The sequence below is a fragment of the Pezoporus occidentalis genome, unplaced genomic scaffold, assembly GCF_034315485.1.
Source record: "Pezoporus occidentalis ecotype Australia unplaced genomic scaffold, CSIRO_AGI_Poc_V1 ctg85, whole genome shotgun sequence".
Lineage (NCBI taxonomy): Eukaryota > Metazoa > Chordata > Aves > Psittaciformes > Psittacidae > Pezoporus > Pezoporus occidentalis.
Window position 1 is genome coordinate 2248768 of NW_026916212.1, and position 26263 is coordinate 2275030.

General features: G+C 38.3%; 1 protein-coding gene across 2 annotated transcripts in view; it reads right to left on the reverse strand.

The window, feature by feature from the left end:
* The window catches only part of PARP8 (poly(ADP-ribose) polymerase family member 8), a 106308-nt gene that overhangs the window by 47791 nt on the left and 32254 nt on the right, over window positions 1-26263 (reverse strand). Inside the window, exons 4-7 of one of the 2 annotated variants that reach the window (XM_062604318.1) lie at window positions 8844-8881; window positions 3791-3880; window positions 2526-2596; window positions 45-122 (exon numbers count right to left, since the gene is read on the reverse strand). In XM_062604318.1, coding sequence (XP_062460302.1) covers window positions 45-122; window positions 2526-2596; window positions 3791-3880; window positions 8844-8881 — 277 coding nt within the window. The remainder of the gene's footprint in view (window positions 1-44; window positions 123-2525; window positions 2597-3790; window positions 3881-8843; window positions 8882-26263) is intronic. The other variant, XM_062604319.1, reaches the window with a different exon arrangement.

Sequence of the window (26263 nt, forward strand, 5' to 3'; positions counted from 1 at the left end):
AAAGACTGATCTATTGAAACTTGTGCAAAAATTTCCCCCATTACCTGTCCACCGTAATAAAACTCCTCAGAATCATTATCTCCTTCAGAGTCTTCTTCAACTGTGCTGTTGTGCCGTGACTCCTTAATGGAAAACGATAGTTAACAATGGTACAAGTGATATGCTTATCTTGCATTTATAGTTCTAATTATAACTAAAGGAATTATGTTTTTACCAATAAGCTCATAGTACTGTTTATTAAGAGATCTTCTAGCACCATTTTTTCAGATAAGTACTAAAGGTCTGTGTTAAGAACAGTGAAGTATCAGGCAAAATAAGCACCTACCAACTAGGTACCTGAAAATACCCTGATAATAAGCTGGACATATATTAATTTGTCTGGCTACAGACACAGCGTGGTATTTTAAGAAACTGGGGAATTCAGTAGACTATGTAGGCATACTTCACTCTGTTCTTCTGCTAAACAAAGCATAATTTACCCACCAAGACAGGTTCTGGACTTAATATGGTGTTTCAGTGACCTAATAAAATTTTAATTTACTTTATTATGGTAAATCAATTTGAAGAGTTTAAGCGAATCAAGTCCAAGCATGGGATCTCTTAAATTCCTTTCTGTGAAAAAACGACAGATTGCTGCTTAATTATTATTTTTAACAGAAGTTCCAGCCTGTTGCCAGAGAAGTTCATACTTAATTTTCTGACTACTTCTGATCTGAGACCTTGAAAATGAAGGATAAGTAATATGCTTACTCACGCAAAACCTACTCTAAGTAGGCTGCTCTGTGGGTAATTGCATTCAAGTAAATAGAACTGATCCTTGTACAGACTGCATCTCAGCATGAGCTGAAGTGTTATATTCTGCTTCCCACCAATGGAACCTTTACTTATAATCATATAATTGCTTGAAGATATTAGTTCTTGTTTCACACAATCCATGTAGGATTTCTAGGCCCTATGCTGATAAGGATACCCTAAAGAACACCTGTTAAAGTCATAATTCTTCGCTTCAAAATGACCATGATATACTCACTGTTTATTTTGTACTTATGTTCTGCACAGAACTGCCATAATGAAATGGAAATCAGATGCATGAATCAAAGAATTAAAGTTACCTCTAAATCCCATATAGTCATAAATGTCAAATATACCCTATCATCAATTTCTATGGTCAGACCTTCTAATCCTATTTCCCTACCTTTGCTTCTAAATTCCAGCTCTATTCACTGTACACATTTATAGAACAAAAACTGTATCTCAACAAATTTCACAGCAATTTTCTGTGACAAGGCATAAAAAAAAACAACCTGCTTCTACTTCTTTGAAAAGAAACGAAGCGACTTTAGTCTTCTTTGTTTATAAGAACCTTAGCTCAAGGCGAAGTGTGTGTCAAAACAGAACTCAACAGAACAAAAATTCAACACAAACCCAAGAGAAATGAAACTCTCACATTAGAACAGTGACAAACTAATCCCACCCTAACCAAACCTCTAGCCAATAGAAACGGTCAGTGTTAAAGACTTTTTTAAAGTTTTTTTCCCCCAGTGATTTCATATTTAAGTGCCTCGTACAACGTCCACCTAAAACAAAATAAAAGCTCAAACTCTAACACATAGAAGCTAAATATATCTCAGGCTTTTAACCAAATAGGTAAATTCTTCCTGTATTTGAAATTTTCTAGTTTACTAAGTACTGAATACAATGACAAGGCAGTAGAAGCAAAGTACTTCCAGTGCAGCATCTTACAACAAATCAGGTCTCATCTACCAAAAAAACCCAACCATACACTTCAGAGTATCTGGCCGTGCTTTATCTTCCCTTTCCAGGATCAATCACAGATGCTTAAAAAGCAGTCATCAAGAAACTCAGCAACCAGCCTTACTGAGGGAAGTCTTTATTCTTGATATAATGGTCAATTCCTGCTTGGGGTAGGAGCCTATGTGGTACTTTCTTTGAGCCTGTAACACTATCAAGCCCTGCAGAGTTCACTGTAGTGCCACTCTGTACTTGAGGTAATGTCTCTGTGAGACGTGAGTGACCCATACCAGAGGTACAACAAAAATACAACCATGACTGGAAGGCCTGAATACTCCAGACACTACTTATGGTGAATAGAGTCATGCAGAGGTCTAGAGCTTTGAGTAAGGCTGCTGTAGGGCAGGCAAAGAAGCAGTGAGCTAATAAATGTGATATGATGCTATGTGAAAGAGTAGATTAAAAGGTAATGGAATCATGATCTACTTCTCCAGAAGAGATGTATTTTTAAGGCAGATGGGGTCTATACCAATGTTGAACAAAAAATGAAATAAATGTGAAAACCGTGATGGGAGCATCCCTATCCCAACTAAGTGATTCACTGGTTAATCTAGGTATGAAACCCAGGGAACTATTCCATCTTCTAACAAGTGAAATGTGTAGAGCTTGCACGTGCACACATTTGGCATGATATAGTAAACATTCATACTTTATTATTTTCTATGGTTTCTTAAAAAAAGCTTCTGTCAAAATGCGATACAAGAAATACATACCTCTCCAATCTCCCTCTGCAATTTTGATTTTATGGATAAGCAATAGTTGACATCGCTCGTTTTTCTTAATTCTTTTGAAAAAAGGGAAAATAGGAAAATTTGTGAAAAATGTGAAATAGAAACCCCTGTATTTCAGAATTCTCATATTTTTAACTGTGAAATGAAACTCAGCTGGTCCACCTACGAGATTTGTTTTTCCCAATATGTGATTTACAATTTAGTGTCATTTACTAGTTTTGTATACTTTATTAAAGAATGAAAAATCATACTCCCCCAGCAAAATGAAATCATATCGTCTTCTACACAAGACATAGTTTTTTATTCTATTTTAAATTACAGGCTTTATTTCTTTTTAAGTTACAGAAATTTTGAGAGTAAAATTTATCTTCTGACTATAATGGACAGTTTTTGTTTAGGTGCCACTGCACTGACTTTAGTAAAATTATTCTTGATTTGCATCAGTAAAAATGAGATTAGAGACTGAAGATCATACTGGTTTTCCAGTGGAATTCGAAGTAATTTTGTGTTATGCCCTAAAAGCCCTAAAGCATTGTAATAATAATAAAAAGACTGCAAAGTCAAGCGTTCCTGTCTCAAGAGCTGCCAGAATTAAGACTGCTCTCTGCAGTTTCTCCTCAGCCTGAAATCATCAGGGAATTTGTCTGCTAGAATCTAAAAAGTCTCTATGGAGTATGCATAATATTGATTATATATTGCCTGTATGTCTGAGAAGCATAACTTTTCACGTATCAAATAATTTTTAAAACTATGGAGATAATTTCAAACGAAAGGTTCCCAAAATCTTTGGAAAAAATATATTTGTTTTTTATAGTCTAATTTAGTGAAACAGCTGGACCATTTTGTTCGAAATTTCCTGAAATAATTTATGAGAGACAATGATAGTTATAGACTGTTTCATCCCCAGTCGTGAAGATTTAGTGAAGCTTTAAGCAAGCAAGCATGAAAACTTACAATTGGGAAGTATTAAGCACCTCTAACTATATCCAAGGAGAATTGCTTTAGCACATACTGCAAGACATTAAAAGAATAAAATACATCCTGCCTACACAATCATGGTGATCTCCAAAAGAAATATTTTAATTTTTTCTATTATGAAATATAGGACAATCTACTACACCAAGAATGTGAGAAAATCGCAAACTGTGTAACTACACACATTAACATATCTCCCTTTAAGGGCAGGCAACATCCTATCTTTCCTTACAAATTACAAACTCAATAAAACACTTGGGACATAAGATTACCTGTAGCGATTTGGTGGAAAATTACTGGAATTGGCTCTGTTGTAACTAACACATCTTCGTCGTTATCAGAACTGGAAACATAAGTGTTATCTGCAAAAGAAAAACACCTGTGCATGGTGAAGTCTGGTTGTGTTCTGCCAACCTGTTCCCACACTTCCCGCCCCGCCCTTGAACCATAAGGAACCGCTACCCAGATGGCTGGTGAAGCCGAGCACTATCATCTTTCTCATTTTCCTATTGAGGCTGCTAATGAAAAAAAACAAAAAACCAACCAAAATGATAAAGGATGAAAGATTCAGACTCAGATTTTATAAACTCAAACCCCTGGAATTTGATGTTTTACGCTTTTTGCTATGTCTGACACTAGACGCTAGATCTGCTGTGCAGACTTAAGGCTGCATTCAGAGCTGGGTGTTAACAGCCCATTATGCAAAATGCCTGTGCCTCATTTTGCCTAGTCACATAAAGGTTGTTTGAAGTATCTTCTAATCAGCGGATAACCTTTCTTGTGCCTGATTAATATATAAAAAAAATAATTCGTCCCACTTCACAAAAATATTAAGTATGGATATGAATATGGAAAGTCTATCCCAAATTGTCTTACAAAAGGTACGGATTATGCTGAGGAGTCTGTGTGTTCAGGTTTCTTTTGGTTTGGTTTCTTGTTTTGCTTTCCAACCAAATGTTTAGAAACAACAAACAAGGAGCAGCAAGCTCCTTTTTATCTGCAGAAGCTAATTTTGCATGAATTCTGAACTACTTATGAAAGTAATAGTATTTTGTTTTCTACTGATCTGGGCTGAATCAAAACTTATGCTCTAGGCAGAAAGACTAACAATTAAGATAATCATAGATAAAGAGGCAAATAAGAGAAGTAAAACAAGGGCTTGATCTATCATAATTCCAAACACTCCTGTCCCATATCAGCAAAGTGAGTGAACTCACATGTAATTTTAAGCATATGGCTGCAATCTTAAAGCCTTAGACCACAGTGATTCACTTAGATTCCAGTGAAATGTTGAAATGTCAATTGAGCAATACATTCAGACACATTACCCTTTGTATTACAGAGGTTCTCAGCATCCTGCATGAAGACAAAGCCCTGATGCTGCCATGCTGCCTTTGCTGACCAGCAGCAGCACTGCCACACATGGATAGGAGCCTGGGGCTTTCCCTGGCGGAGTCACACACATTCGCTGAGTCTGACACCATCCCAAAACCTTCGCCTACTTCCACCCCTGTGCTGTGCCACAAGGTAATGTGAGTGATGTGCGCTTGGCTCAACATATACACATAGCATGCAGGCAATTGCTGCAGGAGGCTGACACCACTTTTCCCAGAGCACTGTGCTCCAGTGGGCACAGCAGCCTGCTACAGCAGCTCAGTCTGTGTCTGCTCAGCTATGCGCTTGGCGCAGGGATGTCTTTTAAAGCCACAGCATCACGCAAATGAAATGGGGACACTTCAGCCCTCTGCCAGCAATCACTCCTCCCACTTCTGCCTGTCAGCAGGACAGGCTGTGAATTATGCCTCCAGGATAGCTGCATCTCCCCTGCCTCACAAACCCCTGCCTTGCCTCTGTTTGGCATACTCCCTCCACCTTGCTGCCAGTGTCAGCCCCACTGTGCTGGATGGGTCTGGGTATATGCAACACAAGCCCCTTCCTTTCCTAGGGTTTGGGAGTGTAACTTACTGCTATAGCGTCTAATGATCCGGAATAACAGAGGGCACCATTTGACTCTAAACCCACCTAATGCCATATATATGGATTGGCAAAAGAAAATCCATATCCTAGAACTTACTGCTACATGAAAAAGTAGAAAAAAACAACAATACATGCTTTACAGAATAGACAATTACCAAGATATTCATATATGGGAAAAAAGGGCTGCCCAATTATAGGTTTTATAGATTCTAATAATATTTTTATGTCCATTGTCATTTTTTCTTGGTAGCTGGATAATGTTTCTCACTGACAAGTTTTTGTTTTCCTTTTCTATTTGGCAGTGATTAGGGTTTTTTTTTCTTTCCTTCCATCAGTCTAATGAAACTTGAAATTAAGATACTGGTTTTTGTTTGCTTTATTCAACATCCAGTTTCTAACACACTACACCCAAGAACACCTCCTCATTTAAGCGGATGTGTTTGGACCTAGTGAAGGGATGAAGCAAACCAACTGCCAGACTGGTTCTCTCCATCTCTGCTGCAGTCTAATGAAGCCTAAGAAAAGGACTCGTGTGCAACCCACAGATCACTGGGATAAGAGTATGGGAGTTCTACAGGTTTATGGCAGCCACACGTATCAGTCTGAACATATGTTCATTAGCAAAATGCTTGCTGCTGTAATGGTTCTCGCAGGAGTCATGATCCACTCATATTAATGGGACTTTAGTCTACTCATTGACGTTATATTCTGTAACTATTCCTTAGGCGCATTATTTTCCCCAGTTGTGTCAGTGTTATGAGAAGATGGTTACAGAGTTATTTTGCTGGAACTGTTACTACCTGCCTCTAAAATTTTCAGTGATATTTTCACAATTTCAGCAGTGTAGATATAACTTTGAGACGTTACTATCTCAACATTATTCCTGTTAAGTTCTTCAGAGTGCCTCTGTGAGCATATTTTTACTTTTCGCTCATAACGATGAAACTTCCAAACACCTTCCATTACTGAAAGTTGTCATGTCATATTATGGTTCCCATAGGTATGATTTAATGTTCAACTGTTTATAATCTTTTGATGCTTTATGAGCAATTCAGTAATAACTACACATCGTTATCAGTGCCAAAGCTGTGATGCTGCATACATAACAGCAATGCAGCAAGATAGGCTATATGCATTACCCAAAACTCTTCTTACAGTATCTAAAATTTACTTCTGGTGGTATCACTTTTGGCTGAATGAACATCATTTGTATAGTAACTTAATGTCTTTTATTTTCATATATTTATTGCATACATTAGCAATTTATCTAATGATCAATCCCAACAGCTTTCTCCTGGATTTCCAAGTTTGATCCACTGTGTATGACACACTTACTCTCCAGAGGATAGAATTTTGGTATAGCTATTACTAATGGACTTAAACCATGATCTGTATAGATTTATTCTGTGAGAAATATAATTTGATGAGCATGTGCTGCTCTGAACTCCATCAACTACTTTCCACCTATCAACTATCAACTACCTTCCAGCCAAGGAGGACATTAGCACAGATCTTCCCAGGCTTGACAGCCTTCCAGCCTGACATGTTCCTGAAACATCCTGTAACATCCATACCAGAGAAGAGAGCCAGTCAGCAGTAATATTCAGTTAGAGATTTAAGACAAAGTGAGGAGACAAAGAAACTCTCTCACCAGATCAAAACAACTATTTTATGACCAAAGCTGTAAAATGGCAAGGAGTTATTATCATTCCTAACAAACTGAACACCGAACACCGAACACCACTTCATCACAAAGCAAACATGCATCCTGCAAAAGCTTGAGATATGAATGGAATCAGGTCTTCCAAAGCCCTGAAGGGTTCAATTTTAACCAATAAACATATGCAGCTGGTTTAGCCTCCCCTCCATCCTCCCCCACTCCTCACCCCTCCACTTTAGCTACAGTGTAAAATTCTATCTGGCTTTCAAATACAGGGGTGATCACAGAGAATATTCATTAGGGTTTAGAGCCACTCATGCTGCAATCAACATTTGTAAGAGAAGTTTCTGATCTGTCAAACAGAACAGTTTGGCAGGAGATGAGATCTCATGTGCTTTGGGACTAACTGCTTGTTCAGTGCTCCAGCTTGCTATTTAGTTAGTGGTGCACAGAGATGAAGTTTTGTGATCTATAATAAAACAAGCTGTTAATAAGTATGATGAAGAATTTCTTTCAACTATTTGTCCCTCTGTTCATTGCCAGGTCAATGGAGTTATCAGTAAATAAACTTATTGCAGGTATGAGTGTGTATTTTATGAATCTCAGTTTCTCCCCTTACTACATATTAAATAGATTAGTAGCAGCAGCAGTTTTCCTTCCAGTTTTTACTGGTAAATAAAATATCTCTCATAAAGAATGTTAGCATTCTTTCATATAAACCATTGCACTTAGCATCACTGCTGATGCTTATTTCTCTATCCGCTTCAAGCACTCTGGTGTTTCAAACATAGTCTCCTTTCTGTAGAGATTCTAAAAGAAACAAAAAATAATTCATGTAGAGATATTACAGAGATATTATGGATAAAGATAAAGGCCAGAGGGCTTCCTATCATTCATGTGATTTACACTATTAAATAATCCCAGGCACAAAATACACAATGTAGTTCAATCCAACAGTACTACCACATACCTTTACTTACACAGTGCCTGTCTGCCGTCATCCCCACTTCCCTCTCCTGCTTCTGCTAGCCTCTGTGCCAACTGAAATATGTATACAGTCTTTTTGTGAAGGTAAATAAGATAGCTGAAAAACTAGGTTTTGCTCTTGCCTGGCTGTCTTTCATGAATTCTCCTTTTGTCTAGATTGGCCACACAAATGATTTTAAACTCAGCTCAGAGTATGAAAAGGAGAGAGGACTGAGCAGTTGAGAACAGGTTTGCAAGCTTACCAAAGACACATCCATACACAAACCCTTGGCTCCAACTGACCCTGAGAACAGTCTGCAGGCTTAATCTGAAGAACGTGAGTAGTCTCATTAAGGTCAAACTCAGAAGTGCTTTGCTGGCCTTGCTCCAGACAACTCAGCCTCTTGAAATATCAAGTGTTATCTAGCATGCCAAAGAGGAGTTGAGTGCTTTCTCACTCCTATCACTGTTGGTTGCAGACAGGGAAAGCATCACAAGCTCCAGCCTTTGTAAACTTGTAACCATGTTTTCTCACCCCAACCCAGCTGATAAATGACGCCTGAAAAGGAGAAATGACTGTGAAAATAATCCAACTAATGAAAAATGATTAGCACAAGGATGCACCTGGAAGTCATCAACACCCTTTCAGGTATTCTTAGCTGAATATAGCAAATTGAGGTAACATGCATACATGTATCATGGACAAGAATGTTGCACTGTACCTGGGTAATCCTCAGAGACATGCACTGAATAGGATACACTGTGAAAAGAAAAAAATCAACAAACAAAACGATTAATAACAACAGCATTAACTGCTGGCGTCACATTTTTTTTCCTGATCCTGTATTATTTTATATTTATTTATAGGTTCCTGACAGTTTTCAGGACAGAAGGTACAGCTATTTTGATGGCTTTTGAAGTGCTCAGCAAAAAAATAGGCTCCGCGTCATGCCTATTTTGAAAGCTCACTTTACTAAATTGGCACATTCTGATTTCAACCTTCTTAAAAAATATCAAGACTGCACTATATTCACTTTACAGTAAGATTTCAAAACACCTGTACTTATGGTTAAAAAAAAACCAACGTTACTCTTTTAACACCGGAGCTAGAAAAGCCCAGTTTTTCTGCATCGGGTTTCTGGTAGGAAACCTTTTGTGCTGGCTAGAGCACTTATACGTTAGTCTCACCAGTCTTAGAAAAGGCTCTGGATGATTTGGCCTCCTTCCTGTCAACAAACCCATATATTTATTGTGGCAATTTTATTTGATATTTGAACCTCTTTGTCAAGGTCAGTTCAAATCATATTTGAAAGAGCCATGGTCACACTAGAGGGTAGCTTCAGTACACGGATTACCCAAACCTGTTTCATCAGAAAACAGTCATACAAACACACCACACTGATCCTCCAGCTCAGCCCACATTTGCTTTACCTACCATCCAGTGAGACCTTCACTGCCTAGAGTTAGGAAGAGGCGCAATAGTCAGCTGTTATCTAACTACCTACCAACTCCTTTTGATGTGTTTTTAACGTTACTATGCATCTTCATTTAGCACTGAAAACTGTGCAGCACTCTGAAAGCTTCCCGTTGTATAATTCATGTTCTTTCCACTTCTAAATCCTATAAATTGTAAGTATCAATTTACACATTTAAATAATATATGGCATCTGTTCACATCTGTAGTGAGTTAAGCAGGCAGACAAAGGCAGGATGGCATAGCCCTTAATACATTTTGGTATGTACTGTACATCTCTGAAAATTGATTCAATGGATCTTTCTAAATTGCATGAATACAGCTTCCACTAGACTACAAAAAAAAAAAAAAACAGGTATGTTTTTTTCTTCTCCTTTCTCAACGACTTCCATTAAATGCGATCCACTTTCACAATCCAGTGACAGTAGGTGATCAATATGAAAAAGTAGGTCCTCACACTTTCTTCCGTAACTCAATTACCGCACAGCTCTGTCACCTGCTTTTGCACACCGTCTATTCATTTTATGTATTTTTTGACTAAGAGGCAAAGATGTCTGTTTCTTCAACAGCTGCAAGTGTTCTCATAGATTGAAGCAGACAGTGTGTCTATTACATCAGACAACAGTTTTAACCATAACTCTTGACAACCTCACTCAAGCCAGAGTTAAATCCCACCACTGTGTATATTCAACATTTTGTGATTTTTCTCTTTCAATTATTTTTCAGATATGTGGAATAGGCAGCATCTGTATCCCCACATCTCGGAGCATTTTCCATAAAGATTTGGGTATTTAAATCTGATTAATCTGTCATGGCATAAAATATCACTATTTTAAATAGGCAAATATTCCAATATAACGAAAAGTTATTATCTCAGTGCAGTCATATGTGGTGCAAAAAAGCCCCCCAACCCTACCAAAAAAACCTCCAAGAAGTAACTAACTGGTTCTTGCCAAAACCCATCATCTAGATGTTGTGTTTGTAACCATAACTTCTTCCTTCTACTATCAAAAGAGGTACTTTAGCCTTACTCTGTACACCGACTGCTTGCACACCTCCTAGCTGCCTGCAAAACTGATGCATATGGGTTTGCTTGACAACTGCTATAGAGGATTATCTTCAAGTATCAACTTTTATTCCATGAAAAAAAAATCTTTCTAGAACTCACTCCATATTCTAATTTAAAGAACATCTCAATCCAATTAAAAAACCACAAGAAAGAAGGGAAATTCCACATATGTATAAAAAAGTTCCCCATGCTGAGAACAGGAACAGGGGCTGAAGAAGTTACAGAATTTCCATCAGTGCAGATATTAAAAATTCAGCTGGGTGAGGCCCTCAGCAACCTCATCAAACTTTAAAACTGGACTTCAAGCTTCTGCTTTGAGTGACACGTGGACCAGGTAGTCTGCACAGGTCCTCCAACCACATAATTATGCATATACTTGCAGAAACCCTATGGAAGTGTGTCTCTCTTCCTTCTTCTTCATCATGTGTTGTCTGTTGCAGCAGCAGCTGGCATCTGTGGCGATGTTAAATGGAAACTACTAAGAAAAAATATACTGTATGTTTTGTGAGATGGAATTAAAATGAAAAGGTTCACGAAGATGCATGCCAAAAATAGTCTCAGATCAGATCTGAGAATGACCATTGGCAAATTCAGGATTCGATCTTGAGCCCACTGAATACAGCAGTGGTCTCACTTCTAAAATCAATATTCTCACAGAGGAGAAAGGAATGTAAAAAACACATAAAGTGAGATTATTCTTTGATTCCAGTAATAAAAAGTCTCCTTACAGAAAAAAAATTACCACCAAAATCTGATCAAACCTCCATCTGAAAAACTTTAACAGAAAATCTATCTGCTGAGACAAAATTAAATGGTAGTATGCCGGAAACAGCAATGGAATCTGATGAGCCTGAGCTGCCACTTCAGAGGGAAGTGTTCAAAGGTGATGTGAACTGAAGATTAAAAACCAAAATGCTGAAAAAACCCCACAACTAATAGCCTTAATCTAAATTCACATCTTCAGCACATGTTGCGATCTCTGTGCTGTCATCTCTTATATGTCCCCAGACCAGTGTGCTCTGAGAAGTATTAGTGAAGTATTTATGCCAAAGAAAGCTCTTGTGGGGACAGCCTTTTAGATTGCCCATTCCAGTTTATCGAAGAGAATAAATGGCTTGTTTGAGCTCCCAGAAAAAGGTGATGATGCTTTGCTTGGGCTTGTCATCTTATGTTAGTTATGTGTAGGTTATGGGAGCAAAAAGCACAAAATTTGGTTTTGTGACTGTCCCATAGGATCACACTTGGGTGCACTTTTCTGCACTCAGGATAAACAGCTTCCTACCAACTGTGCACCTGATTTGTCGGAAGGTAAGATACACCAGGCTAACAAAGGTCTCTTAAGAGGCTCCTATCCTGCAGCCACTCACATATTTTCCCACTGACTTCAATAAGATTCAAAGCCAAGACAGAAACACAGGCCTGTGATGGCTTAAAGCACCTTAAACAGAGCTAACTTCAGCGAACATATAGACGTTTAATGCCTCTCAGTGTTAAATCACATCAGAGCCAAAGAAAGCCTTTACTGAAGCAGCTTTCTTGTTTATGTACTCAGAAATGCAACTGGAATTAATTTAGGCCTGGCCCCCACACACAACATGATTATTCCAGTGAGGGATGTGATTTTTTTCTTCTGGCAATGCTGTTCCTCTGTACAACTCTATTGCAGTTACGTTGCTATAAATACAGCTTATAGCACTATAATTTATTTCCATTCCTATAAACACATTCTAACCAGCCAACCATCGTCCTTGCTCATTCACTTACTTCCCTCTAGCTACGTGAACATCGTTAAACTCTTGGCCATAAACAAAGACTCAGTTATGGTGTTATTTCTGTTTTATTCGGCTTAGGTCCTCTGCAAAAGGCATCCTATGGTACACATTTCTCAACCCTTTAGCTCAGAAAAAGCTTCGTACTAGAAATGGCCTAATAAAATTTTTGTTGTTTAACAAACAGTAAAGCACCATATGAGAAATTAGTGAGAACTGTCATGTTTCACTGCTTATGAGTTTTTAATGTAAACTTCTTATTGCTTGAAGTAATATTAACACATAGATCCACAGCCTTAGCTTAGGAACAATTCTCCTCACAGGGGACTCCTTGCAAGTGTTTTCCAACATGTTTTAACCATATCTGTTCCTTCTTCAGGAAGATTATCCTGCAAAGGTCCATTTCCATTAAGACCTAATTCATCAATTTGATGGGAATCCAGCAGATAATTGCTGGTTTTCAGATTAAACCATCCCAACCTAATACAGAACAAGAAGCTTCACCTGCATTTGACATTACTGTATTTCTCAGATCTAGTTAAAAAGGGGTAAAGAGTCCTGATTCTACTATGAGGCAAAATATTACCCCAAAATTAAATCTCCAGGGCAAAGAAAAATGTCCATGGAAACTGAAAAAGACACAAACGCAAAAGTTACTGTGACAAAACACATTCATAAAAAGGAAAACAACCAGTTTCAAATAAATTTGAAAGATTGTTTCCTGTGCCTTGGACTGCAGGTTTTACTGATCACAGTACAAATCCTAGGATCGGACATGCATCCTGAAGCCACAGCAGTGACGCTGGAGCCAGTATGTAGGACTGGAGTGTATCTTCCCATCATATTCTTGCTATCTCAACTCCCTGCTACCTGTAGTTTCTCTCTAGCAAAGAAATGCTTTAAGCTGAATTTCCAGCTGTTTTGCACAGCAGGAACCGCGTGAAGCATCTGCTGCAAGTCTAAGATTTATGCCTATGGAATGGTTATGACAATTCAACCAGTTCTGTCCTATGCCAACATCTGACTTACTGCCTTATTAAGTATGGAAATTGTGATCTAGTTTCTATTCCAGTTTTAGCTGTCTCTAATAGAGCCAGAGCTCCATGTGCTAATGTTACAACTTTACAGCTTGCAAACTTGCTGAAGAAAGGAAACAAGATATTTTGTCATACGCAATCTTATGGTAGTCTAATGCCAATCTGTAACAAGACCTGAGAAAAGATTAAATAGGACTTTCTTAATATGTCTGGAGCTACAAAATTCAGAAAAGATTATTTTTTGTTTACAGTTTCCAAAATCCCAGATCTAGCTCATCAATAAACTAATGTAACAAGTTAAAAGGATTCAAAAAAGTGTTATACCTGAAGAAAAATACTAAGACTCAGCAAAGTAATCGATGGACAAATATGTAAGATTAAATGCTACTGCGGGACTGATTATATGCCAGCGTCAATTTCTAAACAAGTTGGTGAACTGAAGAAAAAATTAGTGAAACCTTGATAAGCAAAATAAAATTATAGAGGTGAAAACTTTGGACCAAAGGGCCTTTTTAATGTCCTGTATAGTATTTCTGAAAGCACAGCATGATACAGACTTGATGTTTTTACTCTTGGTGAGGCAGTAGGAAGTTGTAAGGTCCAACTGAACAGATACAACTGAAATTGTATTATTTTACCAATTTCTACCTATCGACTCCCAAAATTATTACTCATCTTCAGTATCTACCCATAACATGCCACAACAGAACATGAATGTCCACTAATTATACAGAAAATATTCTTACTCGGATCTTCATACCTTTGTTTCCTTCCAAATTCTTCAGTGGATTCCCATTACTTTCACAGCCTTTAGCCTCCTCTTCCAGTTCAACAAGACCATCATTTGATCCTGAAACCTGACCCTTCATGTTATTTTGCCTCTGACAGGCTTTCTTTCCCAAATGGAAGAAAATTAGTTCAAAAAGGATTCCACCATATAGGCCACACTCAGTAACCAGTCTGAGATCCAGTCTGAAACATAATAGTTTGGCAGTAAGTCATATCAGGAGTACAGGGTGGAAGCTGTGATTTTCAGAAGACGTACTGTGGGATTCCGTTCACACAAAACTTTCAAATTGCATTCCTGAAATATCTGACCTTTGAACAAGTGCTTTGAGGATTGGTAGGAGATGAAGGCACGCAGATATTGGCCACCTGAAAAGCTAAGTAGGCTATTTACACAAAAAATTGGCAGTACTTAACAAGAAAAATAAATCCACTGATCTTCCTTCCCCCTCCTCCTCCCTGCCCCATAGCTGATCTTATGAATGAGAAAATTCTATGAAGAAAATTACAATTCCAAATTATAGTTTAACACACTGCAGAAGGCTTCAGTATCAAATCTTTCTTTCAATTAGTACAGAGATGTCATGCATGCAAATAGCAGCAGAAGAGACCCAGCAGCCAGAAGCAGCAATTTTCTATGGCAAAAAGATCTCTTCTGCCTAATGGGTACCATCAAAAGACAAGCCTTGCAAAGTCACAGCCTGAGATTGTCATTTTGCTCTGTTTTGAAAACAGAACAAACAAAAGAACCATAAAAGCAACTGAAAAATAAGCAAAAATAACTACTGTGCTACAGCTAGGACACAGGAACTTAATATAAACTCTTCTTTTGCTGTTCATAAGGGAATGATAAATGTTAGGGTTTTTTGACAATTTATGAACAAGTGAACTAGCAAAATATTTCATAGCTTGGTATGTATGACTACTGTGCTATGAAACACAATTCCTTTTCAATGGGGTTCCTAAAAAACAATGCAATTGCACTACAGGAAAAATAACTTTGCTTTTCTACTCTGAGCCTTTTGAAAAATTCCATCCCACTCAGCACACATCAGCTGAGGAAGTGCTCCACTGAAGCTCATGTTCAGAAATATACAAAAAAGCATGGCTGCATTCTGAATTTTCCTACCAGGTAAATTTTGTAATCAACTATTGCTGGCATTCACAATGTCTTTAGTAAAAAAACATGGAGAATCTTAAAATTAGTTCATAAATGTACATTTTTAATAGCACAATGCACATTTTGTTGTATTGCAATTCACATTAATGACTGAAGTAAATACTATTAGCCAATACAAATCAGGAAGGACTGCATTCCATTCATTCATGATACCTTTACAATACAGTCCCAGTAGTCTGAGAAAACTACAAATAGAACTGAAAAAAGTTCCTGTTGCGTAGAACACTAACCTCAAAGTGACGTGCATCTTCTAACAGATAGACAGACCAACACACAAATTAGAAATACAGAACAGATTCACCATTAGTTAGAAATACAGAAGATAGCATGTTACTTGACATGGTTCTGAAGTAAAAGTTTGCATAAGGCCTTTTAAAATAGAAATAAATATACAGGCTTTATGCTGTTTCACACAATGCAATACCTATTGAAGCACAGGACTCATGCTTATTTTAAGCAGTGTATAAAACCTGATGTTATAAAATAACAATCATTCAAAAACACTATTAGAAGAAGAGAATTAGAAGTCTACACTAATGAAACAAAAGTTAAAAGGAGGTAGACCTAAGCTTTCATGCACATATAAACACAGTCATGGAATGACTGTTAATCATGAGCAGCAAGAATAATCTCACTATATTATATTAAAGTGTATTTTCTTTTCTGTTACAGAAAAGTCCAAGGGAGACATTAGTTTTTGACAAGAAGATCACAGGTAAGTCGCATGGAAAATACAAGGCTTCTGGCCCCTACCACATCCCTGGTATTTCTATAAACAAGTACATAATTTTGTTGAGAGCTGTTTTTTTTTTTTTTTTGGTATTTGGTTTGTTTGTTATGTTTTTTTTAGTTTTTTTTTTAGGGTTTTTGTGTTTTGTTTTCTTTTATTTGCAGCTTGCTACACAACTGGACTGTGAACCATTTCACATCCATGCTATTTTTTTGGATTCTTGATTCAGACAGCTTCATGGATTTCTAAACTGCATTTGAAGTACCCTTTAAAACATTTCAAATGTGCACACCTGCATCTCAGCAATTTGTTTTCAGATATTCAGGCTGCCTTACATCTCCTGAAACACATCAGTCCAATGAGTTTCCGTATCCCCACTGATCCAGTAACTGATGACCCAGCATCAGTCACTGCTTTTTGCTGCTACAGCCAGGTGCTTGCAAAGACTTGAAATTTGTACACATGCTCCTTTCACTTTACATCAAAACTCCCCATGGTGATCGAGAAGTTACACATTAAACAGAAAAAAATAACAAGTGACTCTAAGTAATCTTTTCTTCTGGATTTTGGAGAACGCATATGTGTGGTGACATATGAAAAGTCCCAGGCACACCTGTTGCTGACAACTTAGAACTATTCCAAAGAGAGATGAACAGTGTCAATGCATCAAAAATGGCACTGCTTTCATTTCGTGGCATAACTTGGGAGTAACAAAGGCAGTGAGTCAAAGTTATTATATGTTTGCATTTGTCACTAAGAATAATCGCACTACTGGTCCTTTCACACACCTGAAGTGCATTTGAATCAAGTGGTGAACATTATTCATAAAGCCCTGCTTGATTTAGCATGTTATTCAAATAAAAGGGATACAGAAGACTGCAGCTTAACCATTTCCCCTTTGCAAAGCATTCAATGAAAATGGCATGGCAACTTCTAGCAAATGTACTTAAGTCTACAGGATTAACCATCCCTCCAATAAACACAAGGGCACTCCTAAAAATAAAATTAGCACTTATGAAATAAGCAAATCGAACACACTTGGGGAAAAAAAAAGTGTGCGCTGTGTGTCATACTAGGAGGAGTTACATCCAAATATGGCTACGTGTGCAAAGCTAGGTTGTCCACAATCAGACTGTATCAGAATCAGACCATTTCACTCAGAACTACAAAAGCCACCTCTTCTTGCAGTCTGATCAGGTCCAGTTCCCCCTTGACATGGATATTCTTTAACCTCTGTTCTGTGTTCTTACTCCTCTCCATTGATCCCACTGGCTTGAATTCTCCCTCCATCACCTGGTAAAGCTCTTCATTCGATTTCAGTCTTCCTCAGCACACAGAGCCCAAAACAAACTCAGGACAGTAACTCCCTGACCCAGTTCAGCTAGAGCAGGATCTATGACCATAGTCTTTGGGCACCTTATTTCCATAGCTGGGTCCATCTTCGTCCACTACCTACTAATTACATCTACAGCTATATATAATAAACATCTACAGTTTTGTTTTGTTATTTTTTTGTTTGTTTGTTTTATTTTGTTTTGTTTTGTTTTTTAAGGGGGAAAGTTTTTCCTCTGTTCAGCTTCTTTTTTCCATGTTGGAGCATTGCTGTCCATTTCTTTTTGGAGACAGTTAAGCAACAAGGTTTTGGTCCACATTGTTCCTTCTGGAAGGCTGTTCTTGCAGCTGTAATTCTAGTAACTCAGTCTTCAATTCAGATTAATTGAATAGACACCTCTTGACCAACCCCTGTATGAAACCTCTATGTTTTGTTTCAAAACAAAAATAAAAGAACATGAAAAGAAACAACCATGATCCCAAGGCAGAGAACCAAGGCGCTCTGCAAACGAAAGAGTTACAGTGATCCAGGCAACAGAAGACAGCATCTTGTCATAGAAAGTTTTGCCCAATCATTTTAGTTGTTAATTCCAGCATCTTACCAATCATTAAAAACAAAAATAAGGCCCATATAAATCCCTAGAGACATTCATTGTTTAAGGTCATCATGTCCCTAACAAACAGAACAGCTCCTTTGCTTTACATACAGTGTTTGGCAAAGGAGAAAAGTCATAGGCATCCTTCTTATAACACTCAACACATTCATTAATTAGCTGGCATTTTGCTTGTTTATCTAATGAGTTGTGTGACAGCCACTGGTGTGCAGAGGAAAAGTAACAAATTTAAATACTCTTTTCAGTTCTTTGAGGTATCTCACACAATTCAAATTTTTCCCTTCCTCCGTCCCTCCCCCAATTAAATCCCTAATGCTTCTTGGTATAGCTGTAATAATGTATTTAAGGACTAAACCTACTTTCTTCTGTAAGGTACATACATACAGCTTTCATTGACATCAATATAAACTCAATATTTAACTTCCAAATATAGAATATGAACACCATACTCTGGCTTTTAGGAATATTCTAAGATAAAAATGCATATTCTTGCACATATTCAAAATTGCACAGGGCAAGATTTTTGATACATGTTACCTGTGAAATTATCCTACCTAGTTTATTCATTTCAACATAATGTGTTTGCCTAATTCAGGGCCACTGGAACACCTACAGCCAGTTATTTATCTATTGCTTACAGCTACACACAGACTCCTGGTCAATTCAGTAAGGCTGTGTCAAGCAACTCTGAAAATTGCTAGATTATGGTACACCACAACCCATATCCTGTTTTAATCCAAGGTGACAGTTGCTCTTTCCAATTCCTCAGCCACACAGCTGCAAGGATTGTTTGCAAACCGGAGGGGTTGGGTCATCCTGCGGTCCCATTACACTTACATGGTCAAGCCCACACCATTTTCTTCAGCAAGAAGATTACTTTTTCCCCCTTTCTCTTCAGATATGACAGTTTCAGCGTGAGAGCACAGACAGACTTCAAATACAACATTCAGTCCTGGGTGTCCTTAGCATGAGCACAATGTCAATAAATTGAGGGGTGTACAGGAATCCTCAAGAAACAGTCACCAATCTGGCAGAACAGGCCAGCAAGAAAAAAAAAACCAAACAGAAATGGGTTCAAACAGCTAGGTGTACAGAGTATGGCAAATCAGTGAGCAAGCATGGTAGGAAGTGTGATGACTGCTGAGACATGTTTTCCAGGGTGCAAACATGAAGATGTGTATCATATTTACACGATGGCCCAAAGGAAAATGGCACGTCATATTCAGGTGAAATTAGAGGAAAAAGTGTAACTTGGCTGAAAATCAGAAATGAAGAACCCAATCAAACAGTGAATTAGTCTCCCAGGGAAGAGGTAGAGGGCTAATCACATAGTCATTTAAAGTCAGGGTGGAAAAGGCCTTTAAGTAAAACTAAAGAATACAATTTGCTTTGCAAGGTTACTAATAAATATGTTTCCCATTGCCAGTTTCAGCGAGTTATGAATGAGTAAAATGGTACTTACCTTTCTCACTAGTAGCTCAGAGAACAAAGCTTAGGTTGAATATGACATTGATGACTCCCGTGACTCACGGAAAAAAAATCAAAGAATACCCCTATACTATATTCCATTAGTTTGCAGAATAATAGCAGCAGGGAGTTTCAGCTCAAGCACTTTTTACGCATTTGAAGTGGCAGCATTGGCTAAGATCTGAAACACTTCTTCCACCAACTTCTCATGAATTTTAGCTGATCCTGAATATTGCACACCGAGTTCTTCTTCATGACAGAAGATTTTTTTTTTCCTTTTCTTTTGGCATATTTAGTAACAGCTCATCTAATAAGGAAAAATTTCTAAATATATGGACTGTTCTGGGGCCAAAGAATGCTTCTAGAGGCATGACTGCTCCCAGAATACTAATTTCATACTATACCCAAACAATCTGAATATAGTCTGGCAGACATTCCTAAAGAAAGTGCTAAGCAAACTATAGGACAAAAAGCAAAAGATAATTTTAGTATCCTATCCCAGCATGTAGTTAGAGTTTGAATATCATTTTAATTTCTAAAGATACAATTAAAAAAATTGCTCTGCTAGTCTTAATTAGATCCCTGTCTTCTCGAAAAACTAATTACATGTCAGATAAAGCACTGTTTTAGGAAGCCCCTGTATTATTGCAAAGCCGGAGGTAGTTCTATTCCCAGCTGTGCTACAGTGACTTGCTATATGCCTACCAGCAAGAAAAAATGCACACATTTTCAAAAGGCGATCAGTAACTAGAAAGCTTTCTAGACAGTGATTTACCTTTTTATGTGTGCTGAACCTCCACATCTCCAACAGAAATCAGCAGGAACCATCAGCAATTTTGAAAAATAAGGCCTTAGACTCTTGATTTAAAAAATAATTAGGCAAAAATAATTGTGCAGAAATGGCAGTTAGACACCTAAACTGTTTATATTCCCTTGAAAATCCTACCAGTACAGATCTACCATTTCAATGTATTCACAAAGGTATGAAAATGTCCACATTATTGTGAATGTTTACAGAAATTTAGGTATTACCTAAGCACCTTTTATGAGGCCAGCATGTAAATGTCTTTGAGAAACTGGTAAAATAAGACTCATAAGGCACTCAAATTTTTCAAAATACACAGTGAAATCCTGGCCCCATGAAATTCAACAGGCAGAACCTTCACTGACTTAAAAAAAAAAAAAAGGGAAGATTTGCCTTTATCTCAGCTTCTTCATCACCAAATCTGCAGTAAGCATATAGTTAAGAATAACTGGAACTTAATGTAAACATGTAATTAAAACTGGGACTTGCGTTATGATGGAAAAGCCTGGCTAGATACAAGGCCCTTCTAAAAGGTCAGGATGACCTGGGGACAACACTGACTAATGAAGAGAATTGATAGCCCTGGAGAAGTCCTTGTGCAGGTGGATTAAACAGGGCTAAAGAATCCCTTATCATAAAAGACCATCCTTGAAGACTTGTACCTCCTGAAAAGCCACTGACATCATCAAGGTATAACTTTGATGTTAAAAATCACACCTGCAGGTCAAAATACCCCAACCCAGGTTAAAAGACCCTTCCCTGAGCATGCTTAATGAGAAATCAGTGATATAATCTTATGTAAATTAACTGATCAATTGGTAAATGGTGGATTACTGCGAGTTACTAACCTGAACTGAATTGTACACATACGTGAATTTTGAATGGGCTGTGTGCTAGCTTTGAAGGACACCACCTAGCACTCCCTTTTTGCACACCCGTGGAATAGTTTGTATCTGTTTATGCTTGTATTTGTAAATACCTCATCTCTAAGTGAATTCGCTATTGCACACCAGATAACTGACCTTGGTTTTGGGACAACAAATCTGCAAGAAAAAATTGTCAGAGATGATGTACTCCCTTCATCTCTTCCTACTCCTTGCTGTCTGCATAGCTTAGCGCCCAGCCGTCAAAATGGTTGCCATAATTTGGAAAGCATCCTGAGGATGGGAAACGACCTGTGAGTGGTAAGTAAATTTTGTAATCAGAGATTCTGTTACTATTTCCAGGAAGTCTAGAGAAGTAAACGTGACCAGAAAACTTCAGTCTTCTGCTAATCTGAGATTAAAACCAGTAAAACTTCTACCTAATACAGAGCTTTTGACCTGAAGATCTCCTCAGAGCCTTTAATAAAGACAGAGCCATGCAGACTAACAAAAAGAAAAATGAGATACTATAAAGGTAACAAAACCAATTAACCTATAGAATGAAAGATAATAGGATCCAGCGCCAAAGACTAACTCCTCCTTTCTTGATGTCTCACTGATGCCAGGTGCACTTGCAGTGACTTCAAGTACTGTTCAGCCAGCAGTGCCCCAGACAGCAGAGACAGTATCAATGGAAGCAGTAATGCAGCTGCAAGTGCTTGTCACCCTGTTTACTGAGGCCACTGTACTGAGCAACCTAAATATAGACATTTAAAAAAATCTGATTTAGACATCTACATTGTAAAATCTGGGCCAGTGATACCAAGATCAAAACTGTCTTCTCAGGCATGTCAGGATACATGAAAGATACACAGGTAACTGAATCCAAAATAGGCAGAGTCAAAATAATGTACACATAAACAATTTAGGGTCTCAGGTTCTTCTTGAGGGGGGAGAATTCACAAAGAAAAACCTTCAGCTGGTACACTCCATTTTAATCATGTCAAAAAAATTTCCCCTGAAAAACGTACAAGCAGACATGGCAGTTTGACACTGCTCACCTGCTCTCACAATTGTTTATCATCAGAGGCATCAGTGATCATAAGCCATGAGAACACCCTTGGGTGCTACAGGGCTATTGTGAAGGCTGCTCCTCCAGCACAAAAAATCAGGAGCTTGGTGGCAGAGTGATGATAGTTGACTCCATGTAGAAAGGTCTCTCACTCTCCATCATCTGGTAGTGTCGTTAAGCCCAAGAGAAGTGGGATAATTGTCTAAAATTACTGCCTCTGGTGAAATGGAGTAGTAAAGCCATATCACTCATTTGCACCAAAGAAATTAAGAGGAAAAATAGTCTCCTTTCACACCAGGACACATATAGTAGAGGGGCTGAAAAATATAGCAAGACTGTATTGCTTAACAAAATGCTCACAACGATATATTGAGGCACAGAGACTATTACTGTGGAGGAATCTATGACGTATAAGTCAAACCAGATTTGAAAAGCTTTATCGTATTTTCAAGTGATGCTAGACTGTGTGATCTGGGCCTCAAGAGGACTAAGCCACATTCTGGGGCTTGGTGAGCTCCCACCCTCTACTGAGAACGCTGTGGGAGCAGAGGATGCTTACTTAGCATTTTGCAGAATAGGTCCCTTAGTGCTCAAAGGAAAATCTAGCCTAAGTTTAACTTAAATGACTCAATCAGATCAAGCAGTTTTTATTAACAAGATCTAACAAGAACACAGTGATGTAAGCAAACAAACGTCAAGCTTTAAAAAAAAAAAAAAAGACAAACCACAAAAGAACCAAAAAAACACTGGCACACAACAACTTAGAACTGACTGTTTTACCTCTTACTCAGAAGCAGAACCCTGGTGGAGTTGAAGGAAACAGGAATAAGCTTCTCTTCCCCCACTCCCAACTTCTCTAGTTAGTGAACCACCAGAGGACATACCTATTGTTCTTGTTCATTCCTTATCTCTGGGCCTCACCACTGTGGAAGCACCATCAAAAGGCACTGCTTTGACAATGCCTTGGCAGGAAAGCCATTGACAGCCCTCCTATTTTATAGGTGGGAAACAAAGACCCAGGAATGATGCTGAACTGTTTCAGCTCACACAGGCAGTCAGTGGTAGGTAACAACGAGATCTTTTCCATAGCAGGCACCAGCTGGAAGACCATCCTTTCTTACATCAAGTTCTTCAACACTGGCAAGACTATCGTTATCCACAGGATATGAATTTTCCCAGTAGGTTTAGAGTTGACTTGAGGTTTTGTTACATGTTTTCAAGTCATTGGTTATACTTAATCAAAATGTCACATCTACTATGTTCCTAATTTAGCTAGGAATATCTTGTGCAATGAAATTCCAGCTAGTTCAGACAGCACAGCTCTACTCCTCTGCAAACTGCCACTTCCTTTTTGAAATAACCAAGTAGAAAGACTTACATGAAGGTAACTTCTATGCATTTTCATAGCAATTTAATCTTTAAAACAAACATTTTTAGTTTTACTTTTGGAACATGTACTATACATTTTTTACCAAACTTCCACCAGTCGCAGCAGTTCACCAATTGCAACTGCTTCCGAGAGCAAGGAGATTTTACTGACCTCACATTCACTACACTGTCTTCAAATAGGATTAGATGAGTATTGATCAGTTTGATTTTTATAAGCTTGAAAATTTTACTAACATTATGTCCTGTAAGTAGTATAAGAGCCAATGGGAACAAGAGGTAATTCTATTGGGAATAAGAGGTATAGCTACATCTCTTGTAACTAGGACAATGCATTTACACAAGACTTTACTGGGCATGAGTACTCTTTCACAGTCCCACCAAAAGGACCAACCCATCATTGCCATAAACTTTGCAGCAACAGCAAAACCAATACAGAGCTTGCAGATACAGCAACGCTATAGAAAATTGGAAAGAAAAAACAGAACTAAAAGCATACAGAGGCAGTTAAGCGACTAATTTACAGACAAATTTTTTTTGCTTATAGATTTTCTTCTGGTTTGGGTTGTTTTTTTTAAAAAACATCCTTTGCAACATGAATCACATTGAAAGATAAGAAAACTGCTCTTGTATGATATACTTCACTAATGAATCGTAGCTTTAATGAGAAATTACAATTCAAATTCAATGTCTTCAACAATTTGTTGTCCCTCACCTTCTGTGAATTCACCAAGTCATTCTAACCTAATGAGCATTAGCATAATGTATACTACATTTTTTCTAACATAAAAACCAACTGCCTCTCAAAATGGTGATTGGAAAGAAATGAAATTACAGAGAAATAACTACATTTTGCTTGTTTGATTTGTTTTAAAAATAAAAAGCAGATCCTTCAGGGCACTGGATTCACTCCTGAGTAAGTGTGAAATGAAGCTAACTTCATTTGATGCACTATATTTATTTGATCAGGAGAGAAACAGAAATGCAGCAGCATACTGTAATTGTGCCTAATAAAGTAGGCAAACACAGGCATTTCAACACACAATGTGTTTTGTGTGAGCAGTATTTGTTTTCATCAAAGTATTTGTGTATGCAGAAACTACAGTCTAAATCTAAATCTGAAAAGCAAAACAAAAGGTACAGCTTGTTCAGACACCTACAGGTCTACACATGTAAGCTGTTTAATTTAGGAGTCCATTCTTTCCAGGGTCACGCAGATCTTCCAGTGACCTTGGTGGATCTTATGCCTTCAGAGAAACAGAATTCTAAGTCAAAGGTTGGTTTTGCCTCCCTTTATAGAACAGAATCATAGAAACAACTAGGTTGGAAAAGACCTCTAAGATGATCAAGTCCAACTCTTATTTCAAATCCATCGGCATAAATGAACCTCTTTTCTTAAGCAAGAACTGAAACCAACATGCCAACCCCCTATTTTACAGGAGAGGGCAGGGGAAGAGGGGCAAAGAGTGGGTATGCTTTAACCCAAAGCACGTGTGGGGCTGAAAAGATGTAGAGAGTGATGTGAACTGGAAATGCTTAGCAATTACATTTCTAAATCAAACTGCTTCTAAAACCAGTGGGAGCCCCAGAATCCATTTCCATAGGGAAAAGCTGCTTCTGTGTGGTTACAAAGTTTCACAGAGGATCAAGCAAGGAAAGATTTCACAAAGTGAACATCCAGTATGAGAGATGAAAGTGAACTGGTTGCTTTATGAAGAAATCTAGCCATACTGGGGGGGGGAAGAAAAAAAAATCTGCCTGACTCAGTTTGCACTCAAATCATACCTAATTTAAACAAACAGACACAAGGGTTCAAGGAGTTCAGCTCTGCCTAGGCACAAATGAACGTAATGCAAGATGTTTTATTAATAGACAACTAAAACCATCTGGAAACAGCCTAATGAGTCAGTACGACTTGGCAGCTGAGGGAGATCTCCACAGCTTTCAAGTGTCATGGGTGCCTCTGACAACAAGGTCTACGGCTGAAGGCACTGGTGGCAGCAGGCAGCTCTCTGGAGCTGATGGTGGGAAGCACCAAACAGCTGTAATAGGAATGGGGGCACTTGGTACTTCACTCCTGATACTGGCAGGTTAGAGGATCATCTCCATACACAGTCACACCAATGAGTGAAGGAACCCCAATAGCCTGGTCTGAGCAAGGGAACCCCAATGGAGCCTCGAGTTGGCTCCATGGGCTGGGGCCAACACCCAGCATAGGGGTCAGTGGAACTGGCTCCCTGCAGCCATCTTGCTGACTAAGGGGTTACTGCCAGAGGGCACAGGACACATTATGAGGTGTCTGGGAAGGGTGCTTTGGAACTGACCAAGACTTATGATGGGAAAGACCAAAGGTGGACAAAGGTGGTCTGGATGGGGGGGAACAAGGAAAGGAAAACAGAGGGACAAGGGATAAAAGAGTCTTGTCCTGTGTCAACAGGTCAGTATGCTTGACTGGCTATGCCTAGCACTGGCTAAGTGTGGCCTGGCCTCTCATAAGCACCAAGCTGGGGTAACTGGTGAGCAGGATAGGAGGCCAGCGGGGGGTGTATATATATATA